The sequence below is a fragment of the Delphinapterus leucas genome, chromosome 8 (assembly GCF_059928025.1).
Source record: "Delphinapterus leucas isolate spDelLeu-1000000601 "Yukka" chromosome 8, BTC_Dleu_Yukka2, whole genome shotgun sequence".
NCBI classification, from domain to species: domain Eukaryota; kingdom Metazoa; phylum Chordata; class Mammalia; order Artiodactyla; family Monodontidae; genus Delphinapterus; species Delphinapterus leucas.
Genome location: NC_143136.1, coordinates 26401663 through 26426710, shown reverse-complemented (window position 1 = coordinate 26426710; position 25048 = coordinate 26401663). Strand labels below are relative to the sequence as shown.

Below are 25048 nucleotides of genomic sequence, written 5' to 3'. Positions count from 1 at the left end.
CCAAGGTGTTTGAGAGGACACCACTGCTGTGTTATGTCATGTTGGTTTGTGTCCCTCTGGTACTCTTCTCTGTGAACACCGCCACAGAGCAGCTGAGACCCCTGCAGCTGGTTGTGTCTGAGTATGGGAGTTGCACAGCACATAATGCCTGCCTTGTTTGAAAGCACTGGCTCTTGGTGGCACTGATATGTCAGTCACAGCTTTGAAAAGCACTCTGATCCACTGGAAAGAAGATCACTGACTGCCATCTTCAGTACAATATAGATGGATGCAGTAGCTATCATAAAGTAATCTGTCCAGGTTACTGTAGAATAGTCATAAATTACATGTACTGAAGTCTACTTTACTCCTTTCTCAGAGAAGAAAGCTGTTTTGGATACCATTTACCAAAAAAATAAAAAATGTTAAGTCAACTAGGTTAGTCTTAGTTAAGTTAGTTTATTTAATGTAACTAATCAGTAACCAATATTGATTCCTCACCTACTATGCAAAGTCATAAGGTGGCTACAGAGACGTACAGAGCCCAGTCTCTGCTCTCAAAGATCCACGATTTAGTGAGAACTGGGGAGAAGATGAATTTATAGATGACTATAACATAAGTCAGAATATAATAGCTGCTAGAAGGAATGTACAAGTAAAGTGGTATCGGAGGCACAGAACAGAGAGAGCCTATCTATTAGTGTGTGTGTGTGTGTGTGTGTGTGCCTGCACATATGTGTATGAGCATGTATTTGACTGTCATATGCCTGATTTGGGGTGGATCATAAAAGATTTCAAGGAAGATTTTGTAATTTGAGCTGGGTCTTAAAGAATAGCTGGAATTGTGACAGGTAAAGGAAGATAGAAAGGACAGCACACATACAATATGTGTGGGTAAATTTGGAGCATTTGGGAGATAGTGACTAGTCCAGTTTATCAGTGACCAGCTGATGATGACTAGCTCAGTTCATTATTTTTCCAGGGAAATCATGGAAGGTAAACTTAGAAAGAAAGACTGGGGCCAGGAAAGTGGTACAAGATAACATAGAGGCAAGAGGATAGAAGTCTTTCAAGGGCTAGACATTAATCTCATGGCCAGTAGAAATCCACTGAAGGCTTTCTAGTAGGGCCGTGGCATTATCTGAACTCTGCATTAAAACAAATCTGTCAAGAGTGTGTGGGGATGGAATTGTGGAACGGGGAGGGGAAAAAGTCAGAGTTCAAGGATACTGACTGAAAGGAAACCAGTTAGCAAAAGTCAAGCAGTGGGGAGAAAAGGAAGAGGCTGGCAAAGCAAGACTGGGCCCCAGTAACAGCTGGAACCAAAGTGGCCAGGAGCATATTAATATTGTCATTGTCTCTCATCATCCTTCCTCTTCTTTTGAATTTTGTTATCTCTCCAGGTGATTGAGTGTAACCTGAGAGCTTCTCGATCCTTCCCCTTTGTTTCCAAGACCCTTGGGGTAGACTTCATTGATGTGGCCACCAAGGTGATGATTGGAGAGAACATTGATGAGAAACTCCTTCCGACATTGGAGCATCCTATAATTCCTGCTGACTATGTTGCAATTAAGGTAATATTTTCAAAAATCTTAGTCATTTTTTAAGTTCCAAAGAAATGAAAGGAATAATTTTTCATCAAAAATAATCTTGATACGTTCTGAACCTTGTAACTGAAGTGCTAGACTAGGGGATTACGATGTTTGCTTTGAATGCAGTTGCGATGCAATGTATAGCATTGCAATGCATGTATAGCATATTGCAATGTATAGCAGTGCAGTTGCTATACAGGCAACTTTACGTGTACTCTTATGCATTTCAAAAATTAAAATAATATTTAGAATTACATAACTTCAAAGCCAACTAGCTGAGTGACTTATAAACTACATTTATGAAGCTGATACATAATGCTGCCAGTTCAGTTGGTAGACAGAAATTCTGAGCATATCTTCTTGGGATAAGGCTTCAGTTGTGCCAAGACTTCAGGAATGCATGAATCTTGTAAAAGTGTTACCTTGTGGTGTTGGTTAAATGTTTACTGCCTTGGCTTAGTTCCTGTTTTCTCTAGTGGCAGAATATTTTCACAGTGGTACTGTGAGGGCAATGAAATTGATGGCACCTTTATGAAGAGTGACCAGGAAAATTTAAGGTTTGTTCACTAACTTCAAATACAGGCATGCCTTGGAGATATTGTGGGTTCGGTTCCAGACCACCACACAATTTTTTTGGCTTCCCTGTGCATATAAAAGTTATATTCACACTGTACTGTAGTTTGTTAAGTGTGCAATAGCATTATGTCTCAAGAAACAATGTGCATAGCTTAATTAAAAACCACTTTATTGCTGAAAAATACTAATCGTCATCTGAGCCTTTGGCGAGTCATAATCTTTTTGCAATAGTAACATCAATGGTCACCGATCGCAGATCACCATAACAAATACAATAATAATGAAAAAAATTGAAATACTGTGAGAACTACCAAAATGTGACACAGAGACATGAAGTGAGTAAATGCTGTTGGAAAAAATGGTGCCAATAGACTTGCTCAATGTAGGGTTGCTACAAACCTTCAATTTGTAAAAATTGCAGTATCTGTGAAGTGCAATAAAGCAAAGCATCATAAAATGAGATACACCTGTATATGTGTATATTTTGAATAAGAACTTTATCATAAATCCATTGTGTTCCTCTAGCTGCCTCAGTATACCCATGAACAGAGTATTTATAATAGTGACCTTTAACTACCTCACTGGACATTATGAGGATTAGTGAGATATTATGTAAATATATTTAAATTCTTTAGATAAGCATACAAAAAATTAATTTATATTGTATAATATATTTGTGACATTTACGTACTTTGGATGCCTTCGCAGGTTTCCACTCTTATGTGTACTAGTGACCTCAACCATAATTGTGTTACAGCTGAGACTCTGACTTCTGACTTTTACAGTGGAAGTTTTAAGTTGAAGCTATAAATCAAAAAATATTTATTAATCTTATTTAAGTTAATAATTTAGGATGCCTTGGATTTTATAGTGCACTGGGATGGAATGTCACCTCTTATGTTGGGGGAGGGTAACATTTTATTCCTGGAAGCTGTGACACAACATAAATTGTTAAAAGCTTTCAGTGGGAATATATGTACATAGGATTTTACTGTTTGAGACCAATAAGAAGAAGGCCCCGAAAAGTATTTTTCCACTGGAAATGGTATATATGAATTTCAAATTCATGCTTCTTTATTCTTAACCACAGGAATATACACACACATACACACACATATGTGTATGAAATAATTTCCAACTAATAACAATACTGAGGGGTAGATATGAATTTTTCGAAATGCACTGTATCTTTCAGTTTACTTCTTTCCTAGTTATCCTTGTGCATGAATCTTGACTTTTTTGTCAAATTACTTATTCAAAGTCAATCTTAATATAGTCCTAGTGAGGTGGATGGATATCAACAGATGAGATAGAGAGAGGCTAGAGGGCAGGAATATATGATAACTTGACTTAGGATGACCCAGTGAAATGACCCCAAGCTAGAATTCCCATGAAGACTTAGAGGGGTACCAGAATCAAAGATGTATAGTCTAGGCTAGATAAATGGATATATGCAAGAAACAAGAATTCGATTCTTAGTGAATTGCATTGGTAAAATAAATGAAAAGGAAGCACTGCTATCTATGTTCTAGTTCATATGAAAGTTCTGGGCAAAAGTGTTCCCAAGCAGAATGTTTTTCAAAGCTTTTAAAGAGGTATCAACAGCAGTTTAATGTCTCAGAAGTCAGCTTGCAGACAGACCTTTCTGGCAATGTGGCTTGTTGCAAGTCCAAATAATCAGAACAAGAAGAGGAATGTTTCAGAAGCCTACCAAGGAAAAAGTGTGTTTGAACTCTGTGTCTGGGGAGACCAGTGCCCAATATACTTCGTTTGAAATCACTCCAGTAAGAATATGTGTAAGCCAGATTAGAAACACTGGCCTAGACAGGTCACTGGGGCCCTATTTACAGAAATAATTTGTGATTGTTTAACCCAATTTTTGGCCCAAAGCTCAAGAAATTCCTGGAACAGAGGTTTAAAGCCACTTTTCAAGTCAGACGCTTGGACCAAAGAAATTTTTTACATGTCTACTGTAGCCTAAATGAACCCTATGAGAGATGATTCACTAAATATTTTTATCCTCGTTTATACCTTTTATACCCTTCTCTCAACATATTTTTCCTACCCGTTATTTTTGACAGGCTCCAATGTTTTCTTGGCCCCGGTTGAGAGACGCTGACCCCATTCTGCGTTGTGAGATGGCTTCTACTGGAGAGGTAACTAGTTAATGATCCATGACCACTTTCATTAAATCTACTTTGAAATCTATGCTTTTATGATCTGAATATAGTAAAGCAAGTTAGTAAGTAGTTAGTGGGATACTCCTTTTGCTATCAGAGTAAGTCTGAAAGGACTTAGGCATTTTGAGCTGAGGAAAAATCTTTGACTCTTGTAGCCCAGAGTCTAAATTCTCACTTATATTTCAACATGTGTCATTCACTTCCACATTACACATTGAGAACATCTTTCAAATATTCCTCTAGATGTCTAGGTAAATATCTGCCAGGTATTTTTATTTTAAGCTTCTCAGAGCTCTCTGTAACAGCACCTCTTGCTTCCTCTAACTTTCCTTGCTACTATGAAATTAGATCATCGAGATTTTACTAGCAATATGTGGAATGAATGTACAGCAGCAGAAAGATAATGGGGCCAAAATATTTTGGGATCTGCAGATATTTGCAAAATCCCAGAACCACTTTAAAAGCAACTTTAACTTCTTGGGGATTATCTAAAAACTATAGTGGGACTGGCCACTGGATGTCCCTCTTCACTTGTGTTGAGGACTCTGTCAGCTGAAGGTTTCTTTTTTTTTTTTTTTTTTTTTTTTTTTGTGGTACGAGCCGGGCAGGCTCAGCGGCCATGGCTCACAGGCCTAGCCGCTCCGCGGCATGTGGGATCTTCCCAGACCGGGGCACAAACCCGTGTCCCCTGCATCGGCAGGCGGACTCTCAACCACTGCGCCACCAGGGAAGCCCTGAAGGTTTCTATAAGAATGTGAAATGTGTTTCTTGTAGAAAGCTGTCAGATACCGGAGAGTTCCCTACATGTTAGTGCCAGGACATTTTATGAATCACCTAGCCCTTGACAGACTTACTAGGTACAGCCTTCAGATTCTCATCAGTGCCCATGGGGGTGGCAACATCAGACTGGGAGGTGTCATTGTTTCCTCTTGGTGTTGAGGAAAACCTGAAAGGGGAAAATACCTAATTGCAACATATACGTGATATTTTATATGGTTGCCTGGTTGCAAGCAAGATCTGTGATGAGAAGCCAAGTGAAACAGGAAGGGAGGCAGTGAGGAATAAATGGCTATCTTGTTCGTATTTGGACTGATGATTGCCTTCTCTTAGCTCCTTTGCTGCTTCTGTTAATTTAATAGATGAGAAAACCTAACCTGAAAACAAGGGACTTACATTACATTTCTCTGCTGTTTAAGGAGCTACTCTGATATTCATCGTGATCCCTTGGTCACTCAGTAGCAGGGCTGTTTTCAGCCAGCCCAGGATTCACATCAGGGAGAGATCTGTTTTCCTTCATGCTGTTTTCTGTAGTGTGGCAAATCTATTTTCAGTACTGTATCTATGTCCATTCTGCCTCCAGACATACGTTATTGGAGTTGTTGAAATACGAAAATATGAGAGAATTAGAAATTCAGCTCCCCCTTACTTGTATCTGTTTCAGAAGTACAGAGAGATAATTCTTCTTCCATTAGAGTCATATTTCCAAGTGTCACTAAGTACAGTATTACAAGTTCTGTTTTATAACTGAAATCATAATAATAATTCTAGCTTAGTGAAATCTCAGTTATGCTTCAGAGACATTTTCAGTGTTAAAATGGCTTGTTGTGGGATTAAATAAACCTTTAGCTTTCCTAGTGGTGAGGTGGGAATGTTAGTCCTAATCTTTACTTACATATTTAACTACTTTTTATGTTATTTGTAGAAAACTGCTGAAACCTCTTGTGGGTTGTATATGCACTTATGATGGAATTGCCCAGGTTCTTTCAGTATGGTTTGGGTTCTGTTAGCTTAGGGTGACATTACTAATTTGGTTAGCCAGTTCTTGACCAAAGAAAATGTTCACTGTAGAGTAAAAAGCAGCATGTACTGGTGATCAACTGAAAATCATAGTCATGAGAACTTTCCTTTGACAGTAAGGTAGTCATTTGCTTAAAGAATGAATTTAGCCATCAGTGTTATTTACTCTAATGGTGGTTCTCTACCCGTGCCAAATGATGATGTGCATGGCAGAATCTACTCCTATCATGCTCAGATATACCACTTGTTCTGTAGTTAGTGTGGGCGTTTGACTTGTAGTTATATTGTAGCACAGTTACCCTAGGGGAAGCCTCTGTATATCTCAACATTATATGTTAATTTGGAATTTTTTTTACTTTAGGCTATAATATTCAGGACTAGTAGCAAGGTATTTTGGTTCATTTTATGAAAACAATAATAATAAAAGAACAAGTTCCTTTGAGATTTTCATAGATTTATTGAATTTCTCTGAAGGCTTTCTCATACATATGAAACGACTCCTAACTGATTGACCAGCAGTTATGCATTTGTGCTACTGACCCATGAATTCATGCCCTGTTGCATAGCATACAAGACATATACCATTACGTAAACGTTAAGTTGTTAATACACACTCACCATATTATGGGCCAGAAGCTGTAATTTGTATCCAGATATCTCACAGTAGAATCCAGTTGCGTTGCTCCATGGAGTGTTGTTGGATAGAGAAAGAATTGCTTATTTGTTCATTATGTTTAATTAAAAAAACAAGATACGTCTGCCCTAGCCAGATTTTTAATCCCTGGATTCAGATTACATGGTCCTTGGGTAACTCAATAAAATCTAGCATAGGAGTCTCTGACTTTTCATCTGTGTTTGTTTTTTGGTAAGGTTGGGTGACTATCATTTGCTTTCTTTTACTTTATTTTTTTCATTTATTCTAAACAGGTGGCTTGCTTTGGTGAAGGTATTCATACCGCTTTCCTAAAGGCAATGCTTTCCACAGGATTTAAGATACCCCAGAAGGGCATCCTGATTGGAATTCAGGTAAGTGGTGTGTGGTTGTATGCATGCCTGTGGGCACATGCTGGGAGTTGGTGGGGGAAATGACCTTAATGGTGGTATAGAAGAGGGGAGATTTGTTTAAAGTTCCACTAAAAAAAACCCAGCAACTTCTAGAAAGAACGGACATTTGTACTCTGTCTGTTCCCTGATTTTTGCCTTTTCTCATTGCAGCAGCCAACACAAATAAGTGAATAAACAACTAAAAAAAAAAAGGAAGAAAGAAAAGAAAAAAATCTCTAGTGAAGTGATACTTATCCTGAACAGGATTTAGGGTAACTTCAAAAGGATTCTATTCTACTCTTTGGTTACACCTTTTCTATATTTTTATTCTTAGTTCTACCTCCTTAGCCTCTGAACCTAGGCTTTCCATAAGGTTGGGTCTCAACTCTTTTTCTGAGTCTGTATCTATGTCTGTGTCTAGTTCTTTCTCTTGACTTTCTCCTTTGCCAGCTCATTCATGTCTGTGGTATCCACTCTCCATCTAAAAATATCAACTTTAAATCTTTATCCTCAGCCATCCCGTTTCCAACAATTTGCTGGATACCTCTATCTGGATGTCTCAAACACAGCACATCCCAAACTGAAGTCAGTATTATCCCCTCCTGACCTCTGTTCCTTCCTTCCTTACATTCATTCATTCACATTTCAATTTCTACTAAATGTCAAAGATTCAAAGTTGAAGAAGACATGGGCATTATTTGAGAAATTTTCTTAGCCTGACACTCCAAGACGAATTGAAAGTTCTTAAAGGGCAGTGACTTCATGGGCTTAAGAAAGTCAGCACATCCCACAGTGTACTGTGGAAGTTCTTGAAATATTGTTACTTAGTAAACCTTCTAAGTCAAAGCAGGGTGAAGTAATTATACGTGAATATCTTCATACAGTGAGAAGGACATTATTGGTTTACTGTTGCAAGTCAAATGTAAATCTTAGGGCAAAATGGGAGCCAGGAAACTCTTATTACTCCTTGGAATATTATTACAAGAGTGTACAAACTGTTTGTTTATAAATTTCCTGAAAAATACTAGATGTTTCCCAACTGATCATTCACTTTCATTTGAGGTTAGTAATTCTTGGAGCCTATAATAACAATAGATGGTTTTATATATCACCCCTGCCATACTTTTAATAATTTCAAATCCTGCATGGTTACATACAAATCAATAAAAATAAAATTAGAATAATACCAGGTATTTTCAAATCAGTGGGTAATTATTAGAGATGCTGTCGCATTAGAGTGCCTTAATATCAGCAAATTAGTCTCTGGAGACTGGATGGGTAGCGGCTTTGGAGAAGTTTCTGCAAAGACTAAATTGGGATTTTGCTTCATAAAGGTGCCAGAAGGGCGATGGTGAACAGTTAGAACAGAAGCTAACAAGATGAATTGCAATTGCGAAGCTTAATGGCAGTTCAGAGACACATCACACCATATGAGAGACTCATCACATTATAATGGGTATTAAGTATTATTAAGTCACAAGTATAAGAGTATTTCTCCAACTTCTAGTTATGGCTTAAAGTTTAATGTGAGACCTGGGGGCATCCAGAGGAGACCATGCCCTTAGTCCCCGTCCTCACAACTAATCAGAATAGTGCTAACATTTTAAAATACCACTTTAAGAAGGCAGTGATGTATAAAATAGTGCCTTGTTTGGTTCCAGTGCTGCAGGGAAATGTAAAGCAAAAATTAATTTGATCCCCATGAAGTACTAGTGTGATTTTGGCATCAGTGAACAGAATTTTTGCTTTGTAGGGAAAAAAGGGGGTTTGTAGGGGAAAAAAAAGTTTTCTTAAAGCAATGAGGTTTTGTCCATTTAAGTTTTACCTTTCAGTGTATTCTTTTTTAAAGAAATCAGTGTTCCAGCAGCTACATGAATTTTTGCAAAGAACTTTCTCCCTGTGCATGCATACATAATGTAAGGAATTTAAATATATATGTATTTTAATTACAGAATTTAAAAAGTATATTTAAAGAAATATTTAATAATAAAGTTATATTTAATAAAATATTTGCAGCTGTGGTAAAATTGATCATTAAGACTCTAAGCCTCTAGAGATATGCAAAAATCATTTTCTAACCTACTTTATATGGGAGGCAAAGAAAAGCTGCCATCACCAACAGTCAGTGTATAATCTCTTCATTATTATATGGAGGATTTTCATTTATAGTGATTTCTTTAAAAAGGATAATCACAAATTTAACTGAACAATATGACAGAATATACTAACCCTAGAGTTAATAGCTAAAACTCCCTGGACATCTTCTTAGGCAGAATGGGAACAAATCTACCTAAGCTTCATATTAACTGTGGATAAAGTAATTATAATTCCATATTTCAGGATACATTATGCTTAAAAAAACACATTTTATTTAACATGATTCCACTTGGACAGAAGAATTCATATAAATTCATCCAAATACATAAAGTCAGAACTGAAAAGGGCCTAAAATAGTACTGCTAATATATAAACGGGGTTAAGGCCAGTAAATACAAGAGAAGAAATTTCGTTGAGTTATGTACTAAGAAGGAAAGTCCACCATTGCATTTTGATTTCCTGAGATAAACATTCATTTAGCATGATGTTATGTAGACTTCAATCACAGAAGAGCCCTGGTAGCCAGCACTGTCGCAGTTAATTTGCTTTATTATTCCTTCATGTATATATGGGGAGATTGGTCAACATCTGTAACATTTATTTGGAGTAAAGGTCTTCTTTTCTCGTCATTGCTGCACCCTGACCCAGCTACCTGCTATGAGTAGAAAGATTTAATGGAATAAACCTTACCTCTAACTTTTCACAGCAGGTTGCAAGAGAAAATTGGGGGAAAAGAGAAATATGGAGGAAAGGCAAAAGGGACGCTGAGCCGGGAAACATTTTTTCTTATTGTTGGTAGTTTAACACATATTTCAAATTTTAATTTATCACTAGCAAGTATCAACCACGACTCAACATTTAGTAAATAGATCGTGTGTGTGTGTGTGTGTGTGTGTGTGTGTGCATGTGTACATGCTCGTTAGTTATATTTCAGTGTTCCTAATTTTTCTTTCTTTCTCTTTCCTACCCTACTCCTTCACACACAGAGACCCTCTGTTTCTGCCTTCTCAAAGTTAATCCTATGGTCAAATTACTTGGGAAGTTTGAAATATTCATGACATCAATCTTGCGTAACTAGGACTTAGGGAAAAAAAAATCAAGATTTAGATTTTGTCAAAGGATCCTTGTCAGGCTTCCCTGGTGGTGCAGTGGTTGAGAGTCCGCCTGCTGATGCAGGGGACACAGGTTCGTGCCCTGGTCTGGGAAGATCCCACATGCCGCGGAGCGGCTGGGCCCGTGAGCCATGGCCGCTGAGCCTGCACGTCCGGAGCCTGTGCTCCGCAGCGGGAGAGGCCACAACAGTGAGAGGCCCGCGTACTGCAAAAAAAAAAAAAAAAAAAAAAAAAGGATCCTTGTCAACTATTATATGTACTGTGTTTCTACCAAGACCCTTTCCATAAGCACAGATCCTAATATAAGAAAGGCGTAATGTAGGTTTATGTGGCAACAAAATCGTCTTTGACTTTCCTGCAATATTTCCATCAGGGTTTATTTTTAGTTGCTATGAGTAGGCAATCTGCCTTGTTTTGAAGTTTTCTGGAACACCCTTTAACAATAAATGATTTACTCTAGAGTAGATCAAGAGCCCTCACTGTTTTTTCCCCTCTGATTGGGCTATTCAGCGATGCTTGTGAAGAGTACCATCCTGACATCTGCGCTTCAGCATTGCCCAGGAACACAAAGCAAGCATTTTATTTGAAAAAGACAACTCCAAGTGACATGAATAACCTTTTATCTTCAATACAGAATCATTAGGAACAACCATAGCATTGTCAATCCAGACGTCCCGGTAGAGTCCACAGGCATGACACAGCCTTAACTTGGCTTTTGGTTCTGTAGCCAGAAGTTGGATTAATGTGAAAATGATAATTAGAGGAAATATTTATTTTTATCATTTTTAAAAGACTTTCTTCCTTATAAATGTTTTCCAGGAAATAAATCAGCTTGTACTTTTCACCTTTAGTAACAAATGGTTTCTTACCCAGGTATTTTCAATCAGCTATTAAATCTGGGGCTACTCAGATGCAAGCTGACAGCTGTAATTTCTTTTTGTAGAGAGCCTATTTTATGTGTCACAAGTGTTCAATACATGTTTGATAGAAGTTTATAATGTGACTATGAAAGCCAACACCCCAGACCAGAAGGCAGAGTAGTTCCCTGGCTGGAAACTGCCAATACTGTCATGTCGGATATTTATCTTTTCCACCTGGGGGACAACACTGAAACAGATCCATAATGAGGTTCTGACTGGTATCTGCAGGTCAGACAGTATTTGAAATGCAGCTTAGTGACTCCAGAGCCCATTCTTTTACTCTTTGCCAAACTGAGTTCCAAATGATTGACTTATTGTAGGGAACGGTGCATGAACTACTAGGACAGGGCCTAGTTATTGAAGTGCAGTCCCAAGTTAGAATTCAGCAATTAGAACGGGTTGAACAGCAAAACATCCAACAAGGCTGACTTGGTGCTGAGCGCCTAATCCAGGTGACCTTAAATTCTCCCTGACCAGGAAAAGGGTTCATCCAGAGCTGGGGTGAATCTGATTCTACAGGCAGAGACTAAGTGGATTAAATAGGGGGTGAAGGAATTTGAGGGGTAAGAAGTAAGACAGTAGAAAGCAAGACAATGTGGATGGAATTTCATCTTTATCGGAAAATAAGTAAGAGGTTATACTCATTAAAGGAGAATAAAAGGATAAAACTTGTCATCTTTGAATAGAAAGCACCTGGCAACACATGGCATTGCCTTTTATGACATGAGAGAATGCCATACTGCATGACTAAATGAATAACATGTATATCTGGAAAGTGAATTCAGTTAAATTCCTTTAATTTCAGCAATCATTCCGTCCACAATTCCTTGGTGTGGCTGAACAATTACACAATGAAGGCTTCAAGGTATGTGATATTAATTTTTTAAGTTGTTTTCTGTCAGCATTCTATCTGCAAAAAAGAATACTGAAGAATATTAGCGAATAAAATAGCGCAAAATATAACCTCTCCACTTGAAAGATGTCTAACTTGACAGTTTCAAAACTTCAATGGAATAAACTAATTAGAAAGACTAGCTTTAAGTTTTAACACAATTACCACAAACAATAAAATTTGCTGGCTAAAAACTTAGAGAGTTTTGCATACACAGAATTGGGATAAAGTTTCAATGTATTTCCATATATTTTCCATTTTTCCTTTTTCTGTTTCCATACGAAGTCATAGTTTCCAGGTGTTAACAGTTACAGGCAAAAATTCTTTGCCATGAATATCCCCACACAAAGCCTGGTTCTGTAAAACAGAATGAGTCCCAAGCCTCATTGGACCTGTGGTCATGAGGGTTTGTTGGCCTAATAACAATGAATTTTCAGCCATCAACAACTCTTTATTTTTCTCCTCTACAAAAGCAGTTACAATTGAGGTTATTAAATTTTTTCTTACTGCAAATATTTTAAAAATATTTAAAGTGCCCATGACTCTAGATGCTGAGTCTAAATCTCTATTTCTGACATCATTTTGCATCTCATATTCACCAGTTTTTTCTGCTCTATGCTTTAAATGACACGTGTGTCCCAGTGGGTGTCTTTGTTCTGTGAAAACTTTCCCTGTGATACAGTAACCGACTTTTCCATCTTAAATGCAGCTCTTTGCTACGGAAGCCACATCAGACTGGCTCAATGCCAACAATGTCCCTGCCACCCCAGTGGCGTGGCCGTCTCAAGAAGGACAGAATCCCAGCCTCTCTTCCATCAGAAAGTAAGAACTGGGCAGAATATTCTGAGATAGCAAAACAGATGAAGGATTAACTTTGGGAACTATTGTGATGTAAATATATCACCTTACCCTATAGCAAGTCTTCTAAAAGTCTTCTTAGTCATCCAATTTAAAATGATGAAATTGGTGAATGATAGTAAAGCTTCCTTCTCATGAACTTTGCTATTACTACAAAACACATAATTCCATATATGTACATGGTGATATGTAGCATCTCTCAAAATGTCTCCTAGTAAGTATCCATTCCTTGACTGACACCAGGATCTCAGTGGTGAGAATCATGGGCATGAAGAATGTAATGCAGCACTCTGTATTTTATGGCAAACTTATATTGTGTATATCAAGAATGCTCAGCTGCATTTCACTGAGGTTGTACATCAATGAATCAGTCAGTTTACTGAGGACTTGCAGCATGCAGGACACTAGGGGGAGTGCTATGGTAATGTCATCTATTGTATTACCTAATTTGCCATTCTTTGATCAGGTTGGTTGTTATGCCTTAGGCTATGTCATCATTAGGTTTTTTGGGTTTTTTTTTAACATCTTTATTGGTGTATAATTGCTTTACAGTGGTGTGTTAGTTTCTGCTTTATAACAGTGAATCAGCCATACATATACATATATCCCCATATCTCCTCCCTCTTGCGTCTCCCTCCCACCCTCCCTATCCCACCCCTCTAGGTGGTCACAAAACACCCAGCTGATCTCCCTGTGCTATACAGCTGCTTCCCACTAGATATCTATTTTACATTTGGTTGTATATATAAGTCCACGCCACTCTCTCATTTCGTCCCAGCTTAGCCTTCCCCCTCCCCGTGTCCTCAAGTCCATTCTCTATATCTGCGTCTTTATTCCTGTCCTGCCCCTAGGTTCATCAGAACCTTTTTTTTTTTTTTAGATTCCATATATATGTGTTAGCATACGGTATTTATTTTCCTCTTTCTGACTTACTTCACTCTGTATGACAGACTCTAGGTCTATCCACCTCACTACAAATAACTCAATTTCTTTTCTTTTCGTGGCTCAGTAATATTCCATTGTATATATATATATATACCACATCTTCTTTATCCATTCATCTGTCGATGGACACTTAGGTTGCTTCCATATCCTGGCTATTGTAAATAGAGCTGCAGTGGACATTGTGGTGCATGACTCTTTTTGAATTATGGTTTTCTCAGGTATATGCCCAGTAGTGAGATTGCTGGGTCATATGGTAGTCATATTTTTAGTTTTTTAAGGAACCTCCATACTGTTCTCCATAGTGGCTGAATCAATTTACATTCCCATCAATAGTGCAAGAGGGTTCCCTTTTCTCCACACCTTGTCCAGCATTTATTGTTTGTAGATTTTTTGTTGATGGCCATTCTGACCGGTGTGAGGTGATACCTCATTGTAGTTTTGATTTGCATTTCTCTAATGATTAGTGATGTTGAGCATTCTTTTATGTGCTTGTTGGCAATCTGTATATCTTCTTTGGAGAAATATCTATTTAGGTCTTCTGCCCATGTTTGGATTGGGTTGTTTGTTTTTGATATTGAGCTGCATGAGTTGCTTGAATGTTTTGGAGATTAATCCTTTGTCAGTTGTTTCATTTGCAAATATTTTCTCCAATTCTGAGGGTTGTCTTTTCATCTTGTTTATGGTTTCCTTTGCTGTGCAACAGCTTTTAAGTTTCATTAGGTCCCATTTGTTTATTTTTGTTTTTATTTCCATTTCTCTAGGAGGTGGGTCAAAAAGGATCTTGCTGTGATTTATGTCATAGAGTGTTCTGCCTGTGTTTTCCTCTAAGAGTTTATAGTGTCTGGCTTTACATTTAGGTCTTTAATCCATTTTGAGTTTATTTTTGTGTATGGTGTTAGGGAGTGTTCTAATTTCATTATTTTACATGTAGCTGTCCAGTTTTCCCAGCACCACTTATTGAAGAGGCTGTCTTTTCTCCGTTGTATATTCTTTGCTCCTTTATCAAAGATATGCTGACCATAGGTGTGTGGGTTTATATCTGGGCTTTCTATCCTGTCCCAGTGATCTATATTTCTGTTTTTGTGCCAGTACCATACTATCTTGATTACTGTAGCTTTGTAGTATAGTCTGAAGCCAGGGAGCCTGATTCCTCCAGCACCATGTTTCTTTCTCAAGATTGCTTTGGCTTTTTGGGGTCTTTTGTTTTTCTGTACAAATTGTGAAATTTTTTGTTCTAGTTCTGTGAAAAATGTGGTAGTTTGATAGGGATTGCATCGAATCTGTAGAATGCTTTCAATAGTATAGTCATTTTCACAATGTTGATTCTTCCGATCCAAGAACATGGTATATCTCTCCATCTGTTTATATCATCTTTAATTTCTTTCATCAGTGTCATGGTTTTCTGCATACAGGTCTTTTGTCTCCTTAGGTAGGTTTATTCCTAGGTATTTTATTCTTTTTGTTGCAGTGGTAAATGGGAGTATTTCCTTAATTTTTCTTTCAGATTTTTCATCATTAGTGTATAGGAATGCAAGAGATTTCTGTACATTAATTTTGAATCCTGCTACTTTACCAAATTCATTGATTAGCTCTAGTAGTTTTCTGGTAGCGTCTTTAGGATTCTGTACATCACTAGGTTTTGTAAGACATTTATTTCAGCACACTACGTGAGCCTTCAGGAACACCATTACATCAACACTTATGGAGCTATGTGGCACGGGTACATGGGAGATAATTCTCAGGTGCTACAGGATGTTACAGCCTACTGAATGGCTAAGTCATACCAAATTCTATGTGATATACTATTTGATAGGGCTCTTAAGAAAGTAACCTAAATTATTATCAAATTAATAAAAGAAGGGCACATTGTTCTGACTTTAGTAGACTTCTAATGGTGCTATATGCCCTCCTTAGGCCTTTGTAAAACAATACTTCATGCTTTTGACATTTTGATTAAATGTCTCCTAGTGTGTGTAGTAGCCCAGCAACAGAATGTGAAATGTTTTAATTTAAAATCAGGCGACCTGTATTTCCACACCATCAGCTAAGGCACTGGGAAACAGGCAATGAAGTAAAGTTGATCTGAGGGGGGAGTATAGGGGCCGAATGGCCTTCAGTGCTGGAGGAACCACCTCCTGTAAAATAAATAATTGTCTATCAAATTACTAGTTCTTGCTATGGATAGATAGCATTTTAAAGAGAAACAAATATTTCCATTCGATTAGTTAGGCATTCACCAGAATTCTTTCAAGAACACAACAAAAATTTATAACCCCCAAATGTGTGTAATTTGTACATCTGCTTAGGAATAAGGGAGGGCAGGTGTCAATCAACTCAGTATGGAATGGACTTGAATGGTTAAGAGAAGTAATTTACATTAGTATTTAAAAAAACTAATTATAAAATATACATAGTCTCCTGCAAACTTGTGTTTATTTTGTTTATTCCTCCAGGTTGATTAGAGACGGCAGCATTGACTTGGTGATTAACCTCCCCAATAACAACACTAAATTTGTCCATGATAATTATGTGATTCGGAGGACAGCTGTTGACAGTGGAATTGCTCTCCTCACTAATTTCCAGGTATGTTCTTTTTCTCAAAGATAGCCTGCCTGAGGGTTTTTATTTCTGCGCCTCCCTTAAGAATGCACATCTCTCTTCTCCCTTTCTTGTAACTTTCAGAATGGAGAAGAATTTCTAAATAGAATCTAAAATAATGGTCTATTTTGGTAGGTCATGGCCTATCTGAGACAGTTGGTGATCAAGGAGTTGAGATAATCAGAAGCCATGGATAGCCATGGTTCTCTCATTACCCATACAATTATCCTTTAAATAACATGTGTGGTGTGGCATGGAATAAAGTTACACAGTTTTTATTCCATCGTGTCTAAATGAAAGCCACCGCATAAAAGCAACAGGTTAATGATCATTGAAGATCCAGATACAGTGCAAACACTTGTCCAATTCACAGGAAATGATCGCAGGAGGTATGTTCCCTTCCACTTGGACATGACCCACCAAATTTATCACAGGGAGAAGAAATGTTTGTCAAGACTCGTTAACTTTCTGCCCATTGTATTTTTTCCCCCTCAGTCAGTTTTAATCCCCATCGGGGGTGGGGGGAAATAAGCTTATTCATGTTGAGGTCTGAGATACAGGAGAAAGTCCCCGTTAAATAAAAATGTTTGTGTCTTCCATCTCCTGCCCCTTTGAAAATTGGGAACAGAAACTGACTTTTCACTCCTGCTTCATTAAACTTTCGCTTTCATTTCATATGTGTTGCTAAGATTCCTACCCTTATATTTTCAGGTGACCAAACTTTTTGCGGAAGCTGTGAAGAAATCTCGCCATGTGGACGCCAAGAGTCTCTTCCACTACAGGCAGTACGGTGCTGGGAAAGCGGCATAGAGAAACGGATGCCCCATCTCCATTCTTAAATCAACCTAAGCCACGTTTTTATCTAGAGAAACTGATTCACAACTTTCTTTCCCAGAGACGAATATTGATATCAAGGTTTATTTCAGTTTACTTAGTTATGCCTTAACATTCTCTTCTTTCACAATTAAATTGTTGTCAGTCACTTTTTAAAAACCTTACTTAGAGAGTCCTTCACGAGAATTCCTTCATTTACTAAATGCCTTATTTTTGGTGTGCTAAGCTTACCTACATGCTTCTTTGCAGCTAACATTTTATGGTGCTGATTAACGATGATCAAGGTCGAAAAAGTTGCTGCTCTATCTTCTGAACTCTTTCTATATATACTTTACGGACACTATTGTCATTGTTTTTAAATACCATCTGCCATACTCAGGACACTTTAACAAAGGCAGAATACTATAAAAATGGTTAAAATGAAATATGGATTTAATTTATGAACTCCTCCATCATGAGGTTTGTGTATTGCTTCTTTTAAATCATCATTCTCTCTGGCTTAACCAGGAATATCCTTATCCCCTCCCACAGTGCTGAATTTGAGACATGTGACAGAGGTCTTTAAAGTATGGATTTCTTTAAAGGACACTGGTTTGCAGTTTTGTGTTTTGTAGTATGTCAGCAGATGGTGGATACCGCTGAGGTGGTTTATTCTTGTTTTCCTTTGGATTTGTAACCTGAGCCAAGTGAAATCCTCAGATTTATGCCATCTCTGCAACCCCCCCTCCTTCCTGCCAACTTTGGAATAACTTGGAAGTTATGTTCATTCCCTTCAGATTATAGATTCTGTTGATCTACTGAGCCCCACTCTGCGATGAGCGTTTTACACATTTTAAGCACAAGATCCTTGTTCCTTCTACATATAAGAAAAGTCCTTCCTACAGGCAGCCTTTGTCACTTTTAAACTTTTTGTGTTATTACAAGTGCTCTAATTGTGAACTTTTAAATAAAATACTATCAACAGACAAGACAGTTGTATTCTTGCTATTATGTGTTCATTTATTTTTACATTGATACACAAAATCTGTTCATTTCTCTGATGAAACAGGGTTTTGGGCCAAGATTATATCTTTTTTTTCTTTTTCTATTCAAAGCCCTATAGGATATGAACAAATTAATATTAAAATTAATGAAGCTTAAACTGTTACATTTCTCTTTTTTTTTCTCCTCCCATAGCTTGCTTATAAATCTCATTAAAATTTATTATCTTTTTATGTAGTTATATACTACCCTTGATCTGGACCCTTTCAAACATACAGCTATAATCACACACTGACTAATGATTGCCACACATATATAGTAAACTAAACTTTTAAAAAACGTCTTGCATAACAGAGAAAAGCACTTGAACCCAGTCAGAGGCTGATCCATATCGTCTGAAACATAGTGCCAATGGCCGTGGTGATACCATATCCCAGAAATACCACCTAAAACGTGGCTTTGTGAAATTTCTAAGATAATGAGGACATAATAGCTTTTATCCTTTCCCTTGGTATAGATCTACATGAAGGCTTTTAAAATTTATTTTCCCCTTCTTTCCCTCTTGTTATCGTTATGGTTGAGACCTTCCTTACTTTTTTTTTTTTTTTTTTTTTGGCGGTACGCGGGCCCCTCACTGTTGTGGCCTCTCCCGTTGCGGAGCACAGGCTCCGGACACGCAGGCTCAGCGGCCATGGCTCACGGGCCCAGCCGCTCCGCGGCATGTGGGATCTTCCCGGACTGGGGCACGAACCCGTGTCCCCTGCATCGGAAGGCGAACTCTCAACCACTGCGCCACCAGGGAAGCCCAAGATCTTCCTTACTTCTTCCCCATAATATTATATTAATATACTCCCTGATCATTGATTCATTCACCTAAAAATATTTAATGAGTTTCTTCAAGTTTTAGTGTAGAATATACTATGATCCCTCCTACACCTATTATTCTAGTACTTTTCTTATGCTGTATTACTTTGCACCATCACACCACCAGCACAACCATAATAAGTAACTAACATTATGGAGTATCTGCTATTCCTCAGGTAGTTCTAAGTCCTTTACATGAGTTAACCCATTTAATCCTCAAAATATCCCTATGAGTAGGTGCTGTCATCTCCATATTATAAATAAACTGAAGCACCAGAAGTTAATTAACATGCCCAGGGTCACACAAAATGCAGTTTCATTTTTTTATATCTTGTATTTTAATGAAGACAGACATGTTAAAAAAAAATCACTTCTCACAGTGAAGAAAATACTTGCTTGCAGAGATCAGGAAAAGGCTTTTCTGGGGAGACAGTCTCAGGTGTTGTCTTGTACAGTGTGTTGTAGTTCTCCAGGTAGACTAGAGGATAAGCACACTCATTTGAGGAAATTACAAGCAGCCTGGTATACCTGGAGCTCAAGGCACGTGTGGAGAGAAAGAGCTATGGGGAGAGGTTAAGAATGAATTCTTAGTTATGCGTGTTCAACCCACATAGAAAATTTTAAACTTTTTATTTGGAAAGAATTTTGCACTTAAAAATTTGCAAAAATAAAAATAGTACAGCCTTTACCCAGATTTACCTATTGGTAATATTTTACCCCATTTGATTTAGTATTGCTTTCTCTATCTATCTTCTATCAATCATCTATCTATCATGTATCTATCTATCATGTATCTATCTATCTAAATACACATATAGATATACGCACTCAGAGGAAGAGAAAAATTACACTTTGACCAAAAGTAAGCAGTTAGTGACCAATTTAGAAAAGTAACTCATAATTAGAAACAAAAGAATTGCTTGCTGAAAGTACCAAAAGTTCAAAGTAATAGTTAAGTTTTGTGTCGTGGAAATTTTATAAAGGCTCTCAATTTTTATATTAATTTGAAGAAGCTATTTGTAAAATACAATAAAATGAGAAGAGTAGTAATAATTAATCAAGCAGTACTGTTTCTAAATAATCGCTATATTTTTGTTCCTGAAATAAAGGGTTTTGGGGAAACGGAAGATGATACACACTCTCTCCAAGGTGCTGAAAATGAAATTATATTAATTTTTGGTTTTGTTACCTTTGGGTTTCCTAATGTTCCAAACTTTAAGAAGAACTAAACACAAATAAATAACGCATTCAGTAGTTTGGTTGGAGGAGGGAAATGCAAGAAAATGAAAGCAGATTTGTGTTCAGATTTGAAAAGGCTTTTTCCTTTTGGAACATTTGTACTCTTTTATACAAAAAGTTTAACACATTTTAAAACTTCTGAATCTGTTATATATCACCAGTGCAGACAACATACGGGCTATGTCTGTCTGTAGAGCTGAATAAAAATCAAACTAGCATTTTCCATGCTGAGAATTCAACAGTGGGCAAGGAGGACCAGCTCTACTGAGTGGGGTGTAAAGGAGCGCAGCCAGCTTGTGAAATGAAGAAGAAAGAGGACTAAAGAATGATCCAATTAGAGATGTAGGATTTTACAGCTTTGGAAAGGTAAGTAGAGTATTTTAACTGTACTTTTGTCAAACTTTCCTCTAAAACAGCATTCCTACTGGAAACTTTTTTAAAAACAGCTACTACATTCATGTATCTCAACAGCTGCAGGTACTTGAACCTCAGCTTCTACAGTGTCCACAGCTTCTTGAACAGGGAAAGTGGAAATTATCAGAGAAACAAACCAAGGCTGAATGCAGTTAAGTGCTCTGTAATTACACACCAGTATTACCATTTGGATGCTGGTGCGGCTCCCTTGCAGGCACAGGTGCCATAAATGCTCACATACACCCAATGAAATCCACAAAGACCTTTCATTTTATACCACTGGAGACACCCTTAGCTTGAAAAAGACTAGCTTAAATTTCCTTCTTTCCTGTCTTTCTCTTACCACTTCCTTTTCCTTTGTCTTATGTATAAAAATTCTATTTTTCCTAATGAATATTACTGTGCTATTTTATGAGACGCTGTTGCAATTGGTGAGTGTGAGGGGAATGTGGCAGGAAGAAGAAGGTCCATCCTCCTCCTAAGCAGCTCCCTGGGCTCTGTGAAAAGTTGGTAATAATTGTCCCTACTTCTTCTCTTGTGCACAGCGTAGGGTGCAAGGGGTCCAGAAAGAGAGTTTAAGTACCTACAGCTGTTGAGATCAATGCAGTAATGAATAAAAAACAAAACAAAAAAAAACCTCAGCAAGTCAAAATTAGCACCATTTGTGAGTGATCCTTGTTGCTTTAAGATCATTTTTAAAGGTCTTTACAACTTTCATTTTATAAAGTTTCTTTGTGTTCACAAAGAAAACTATTGATTATTGACCAAAACAAAAAAATAGGCTTTTCTGGTAGCGGTAAAGGTTCACTTTCTCTCTCCTGAAACTACCAGCCTAGCTAATTATTTCTTTAAGGTGTTTCCTAGAAGAAACACACAAACTCCAGAGAAGTGCTTTTGTTCATCAAAGGAAGAAACAAGCAGTCTCACAAAAAAGTCAAAACTGCTGTGTTCCCGAGTGATAATTTCCCACACAAAGCTTAGTGCTGTTGGCAGCTGCAATGAAGACAGGTGAGATATGAGCATGCAGAAAAGAGAGAGAATCCAAAAGCTCAAAACATGTTATTAAAAAAGAGAAATAACTTGAAAATGTACGTATTTTATTAATAAAAATACACTCTAATATCCAGTGTCTAGATAACTATATTTTCCTTTCTGAAATTTAAGCGCATTCAGTAATCTCCTTCATAGTCTCTCTTCTACCTGCCTATGCAAGGTCCTGAAGGATGAAATATGGCATGGCTTTGAGGTCATTAGCATAACAGAAATATTCTGCTAAGTGTTTCCCATAACTCTTTACAAAATTCCACATAGAATGCTGCAAATGAAATTTATATGGAATAATTTAATTAGACTAATATTTATTTTAATCTCTCCATTCAAGAGGAGTTACATATGGATCCTTTTTAAAGAATGTTTTCTAATTAAGCTAAGGACATAATTTCATATTATTTGCCAGGTTTTATAGGCTTTCCTTCCCCTTCATAATTAAAATATATAGGGAGCTGCAGGGGGAAAATGGTATTGTTACAGTTAAGACGTGAGTGAATAGGAATTTTTAGAGATTGTTTTAAAACCATGAGGCACAAGCATTTGAAGTAAATTAGGTTCATACTTTATTTATTATATCAGAATAAGATAAAGCAACACTGAATTGACTTTCCCAATGTTGGGGGGCCTCCAGAGCAAAAAGTTACCTTGTGCTAAATCTATCATTACCTGCCTTGGTGTACTGTGTGAAGTCCTGTTTTCTTCAGAAGTAATTCACTCACTCTAGGGTCTGACTCTGTTGAAATCTGTGGATCTTTGGGGCCCCAGGGACTTATAAATGTAAACACATGGTACTTCGTAGACTGATTCATCAGGGAATGGTCCCTGGCTTACCCTAATTGGGTTTTGCCATGCTAATCTCTCCGGAAGGGTGATTTCAAACATATTTTCAGAAGTACATGAAACACATGGTTCTTTGATTACCATACTTGTACTAATGTCCATATGAAGGGGTTGCTTTTAATCAATGATGGTTTTCTTTGATTCATTGAGGTTATTCCACTATAAATAATTTCAGGTCATCTCAGCACTTATTTTCTTCAACCTGAAACCTAGAGCTGAAATCATGAGTCTCTGGTACTTACACAGATCTGCAGAAAGTAAGGACATATTTCCCTGTTACATTCCTGGAACCTAAATTATAATAGGTGTTCAAAACTATTGAATCCACAAAATTTTGATTCTTAAAAATGATTGTGGTGCAAAGTGTTTGATCAGAATGATTGTGTTTCTGTCCTCCCTTTTAGTTATAAGTTCCTATCTCCTCCTTTGGCTAAGGGATCTTGATCCAGTTTACACCGGACCGCCAGTCTTAATTTCACTCCTCATAAATTTAGGGGGCTGCAGAGTTTGTAAAGGAAACCCTGTAAACACTAATTTTCCAAAATCTTCAATCAACTTTCTCCTCAAGACTAGATCAACAGAATTCTCTTCAACCTTAGTTATTGTTTCAGTAATCTTATCAATACTTGTGTATATCTCAGTGACCATGATTTTAAATAAGCACATATTTATCAACCTCCAAGAGTGATGTTTAATCTATACCTTCATTTGTTCTTTCTCCATTGTAGTTTGCTCATGGCCACTCACCATTCCTTTTTCATCTCTATAATTGCTTATTATAGAGTAGTTCACACAGAATAGCCATGCAAATCTACTTTTTGGTAGAAAATAGACAATTTAAGAGTATGTAGTTTCTTGTATATAGTATCTCTGTATCACTTTTCTTTAGCCGTTTGTGTCTTGTATTTATTCATTAAATTCACAAACACTTATTGAGCATCTATAAATAAAATAGATTTGGACTTATGAAGTTTAGAGGTGGATGCAGAGAGTTTAAAAAAAACTATTATGATAGAACTTGATTAATGCTTTTGTAAGGGAAATTTAGGGGCTATATGCACACATGCCTGGGGCAGATCAGGGAAGACTTCCATAAACTGGAACTCGAGGGATAAGTAAGAATTTGCCAGGTGAAGAAGTGTGGTGTGTTCTACAGTGTGTATGCACAGTGAAAATAATGTGTGTGAAGACCCCGAGGCAAAGAAAACATACTGCGTTTGAAGAATTGAAGAAGGCTGAGTGTGACTGGAGCATCACTCATGCATGGTTGATGGTGAGGCTGGGAAATAGCACAGACTAAACCCTAAGCACCCTATAAGCCATGTTGAGGAATTTGGACACTTTGCTAAGGATAGGAGGAAACTGTTGAAGTTAAGTTAGAAGGTGACATAATTACTTTAGCATTTTGGAAAACTCACTTTGACTGCAGAATGGAGAATGGATTGTATGAGCCAGGATTGGAAGCAGAGACTAGTTAAGAGGCTAATGCAGTGATCTGATCCAGGACAGAGAGAGAGAGAGACAGAGAGAGAGAGAGAGAGAGGGAGAGACAAGAATCACTTGGACTGGAATAGGAAAGAGAAATCAATTTGAAGAATGATGTATTTGGGAGAAAGAACTGTCACGATTTGTTTGGATGAGTGAGAGGGGTTACTCAGATTCAGAGCTCCATGTTTGCCTGAGCAAATAGGTGAGAGATCGTGTGATGTTTCTGGCATTAATAAACACAGGAGTTAGTACTGGGTTTTGGTTAAAAATGATAAGTTCTGTTTTAATCATGAGAGTTTCAGGTGTCCATGAGAGGCAGAATGGAAATAGTGTGTAGTCAGTGGTTAAAAGCCAGACTCTGGAGCCAATCTACTTGGGTTTGAATCCAGGCTCTTGACACTCAGTAGCTGTGTGATCCTGAGCAGCTTATTTACATTTTTCATACTTCAGTTTCCTCCATAAAATGGGAATAATAATCCCTATTCATAGGGTTGTCATGATTGTAAGATTGAGAAAATGAAATTAGGTACTTCAAATACTGCTGGGTACAGAGTAAGTGCTATGGTAAGTGTTAGCCATTATTATCATTGTTGTTGTTGTTATTGTGATGGAACATCTAAATGGAGATGTCTAGCGGGCAGCTCTATATTTAGTTTTAAAGATTGGAAAGATATCGTTTATAAGTAAGTACATAGCTTATTCAATATCTATCATATACTGGGGGAAAAAGAGCTCTAGAAGAGGAAAT

The 25048-nt window shown here is 37.4% G+C and overlaps 1 protein-coding gene across 1 annotated transcript in view; it reads left to right on the top strand.

Moving 5' to 3' along the window:
- The window catches only part of CPS1 (carbamoyl-phosphate synthase 1), a 222533-nt gene extending 198897 nt beyond the window's left edge, over positions 1 to 23636 (top strand). Inside the window, exons 33-39 of the mRNA XM_022567590.2 lie at positions 1383 to 1553; positions 4229 to 4303; positions 7052 to 7150; positions 12103 to 12162; positions 12899 to 13011; positions 16446 to 16575; positions 17302 to 23636. Coding sequence (XP_022423298.2) covers positions 1383 to 1553; positions 4229 to 4303; positions 7052 to 7150; positions 12103 to 12162; positions 12899 to 13011; positions 16446 to 16575; positions 17302 to 17400 — 747 coding nt within the window. The 3' untranslated portion in view covers positions 17401 to 23636. The remainder of the gene's footprint in view (positions 1 to 1382; positions 1554 to 4228; positions 4304 to 7051; positions 7151 to 12102; positions 12163 to 12898; positions 13012 to 16445; positions 16576 to 17301) is intronic.
- Positions 23637 to 25048: the final 1412 nt, after the last annotated feature.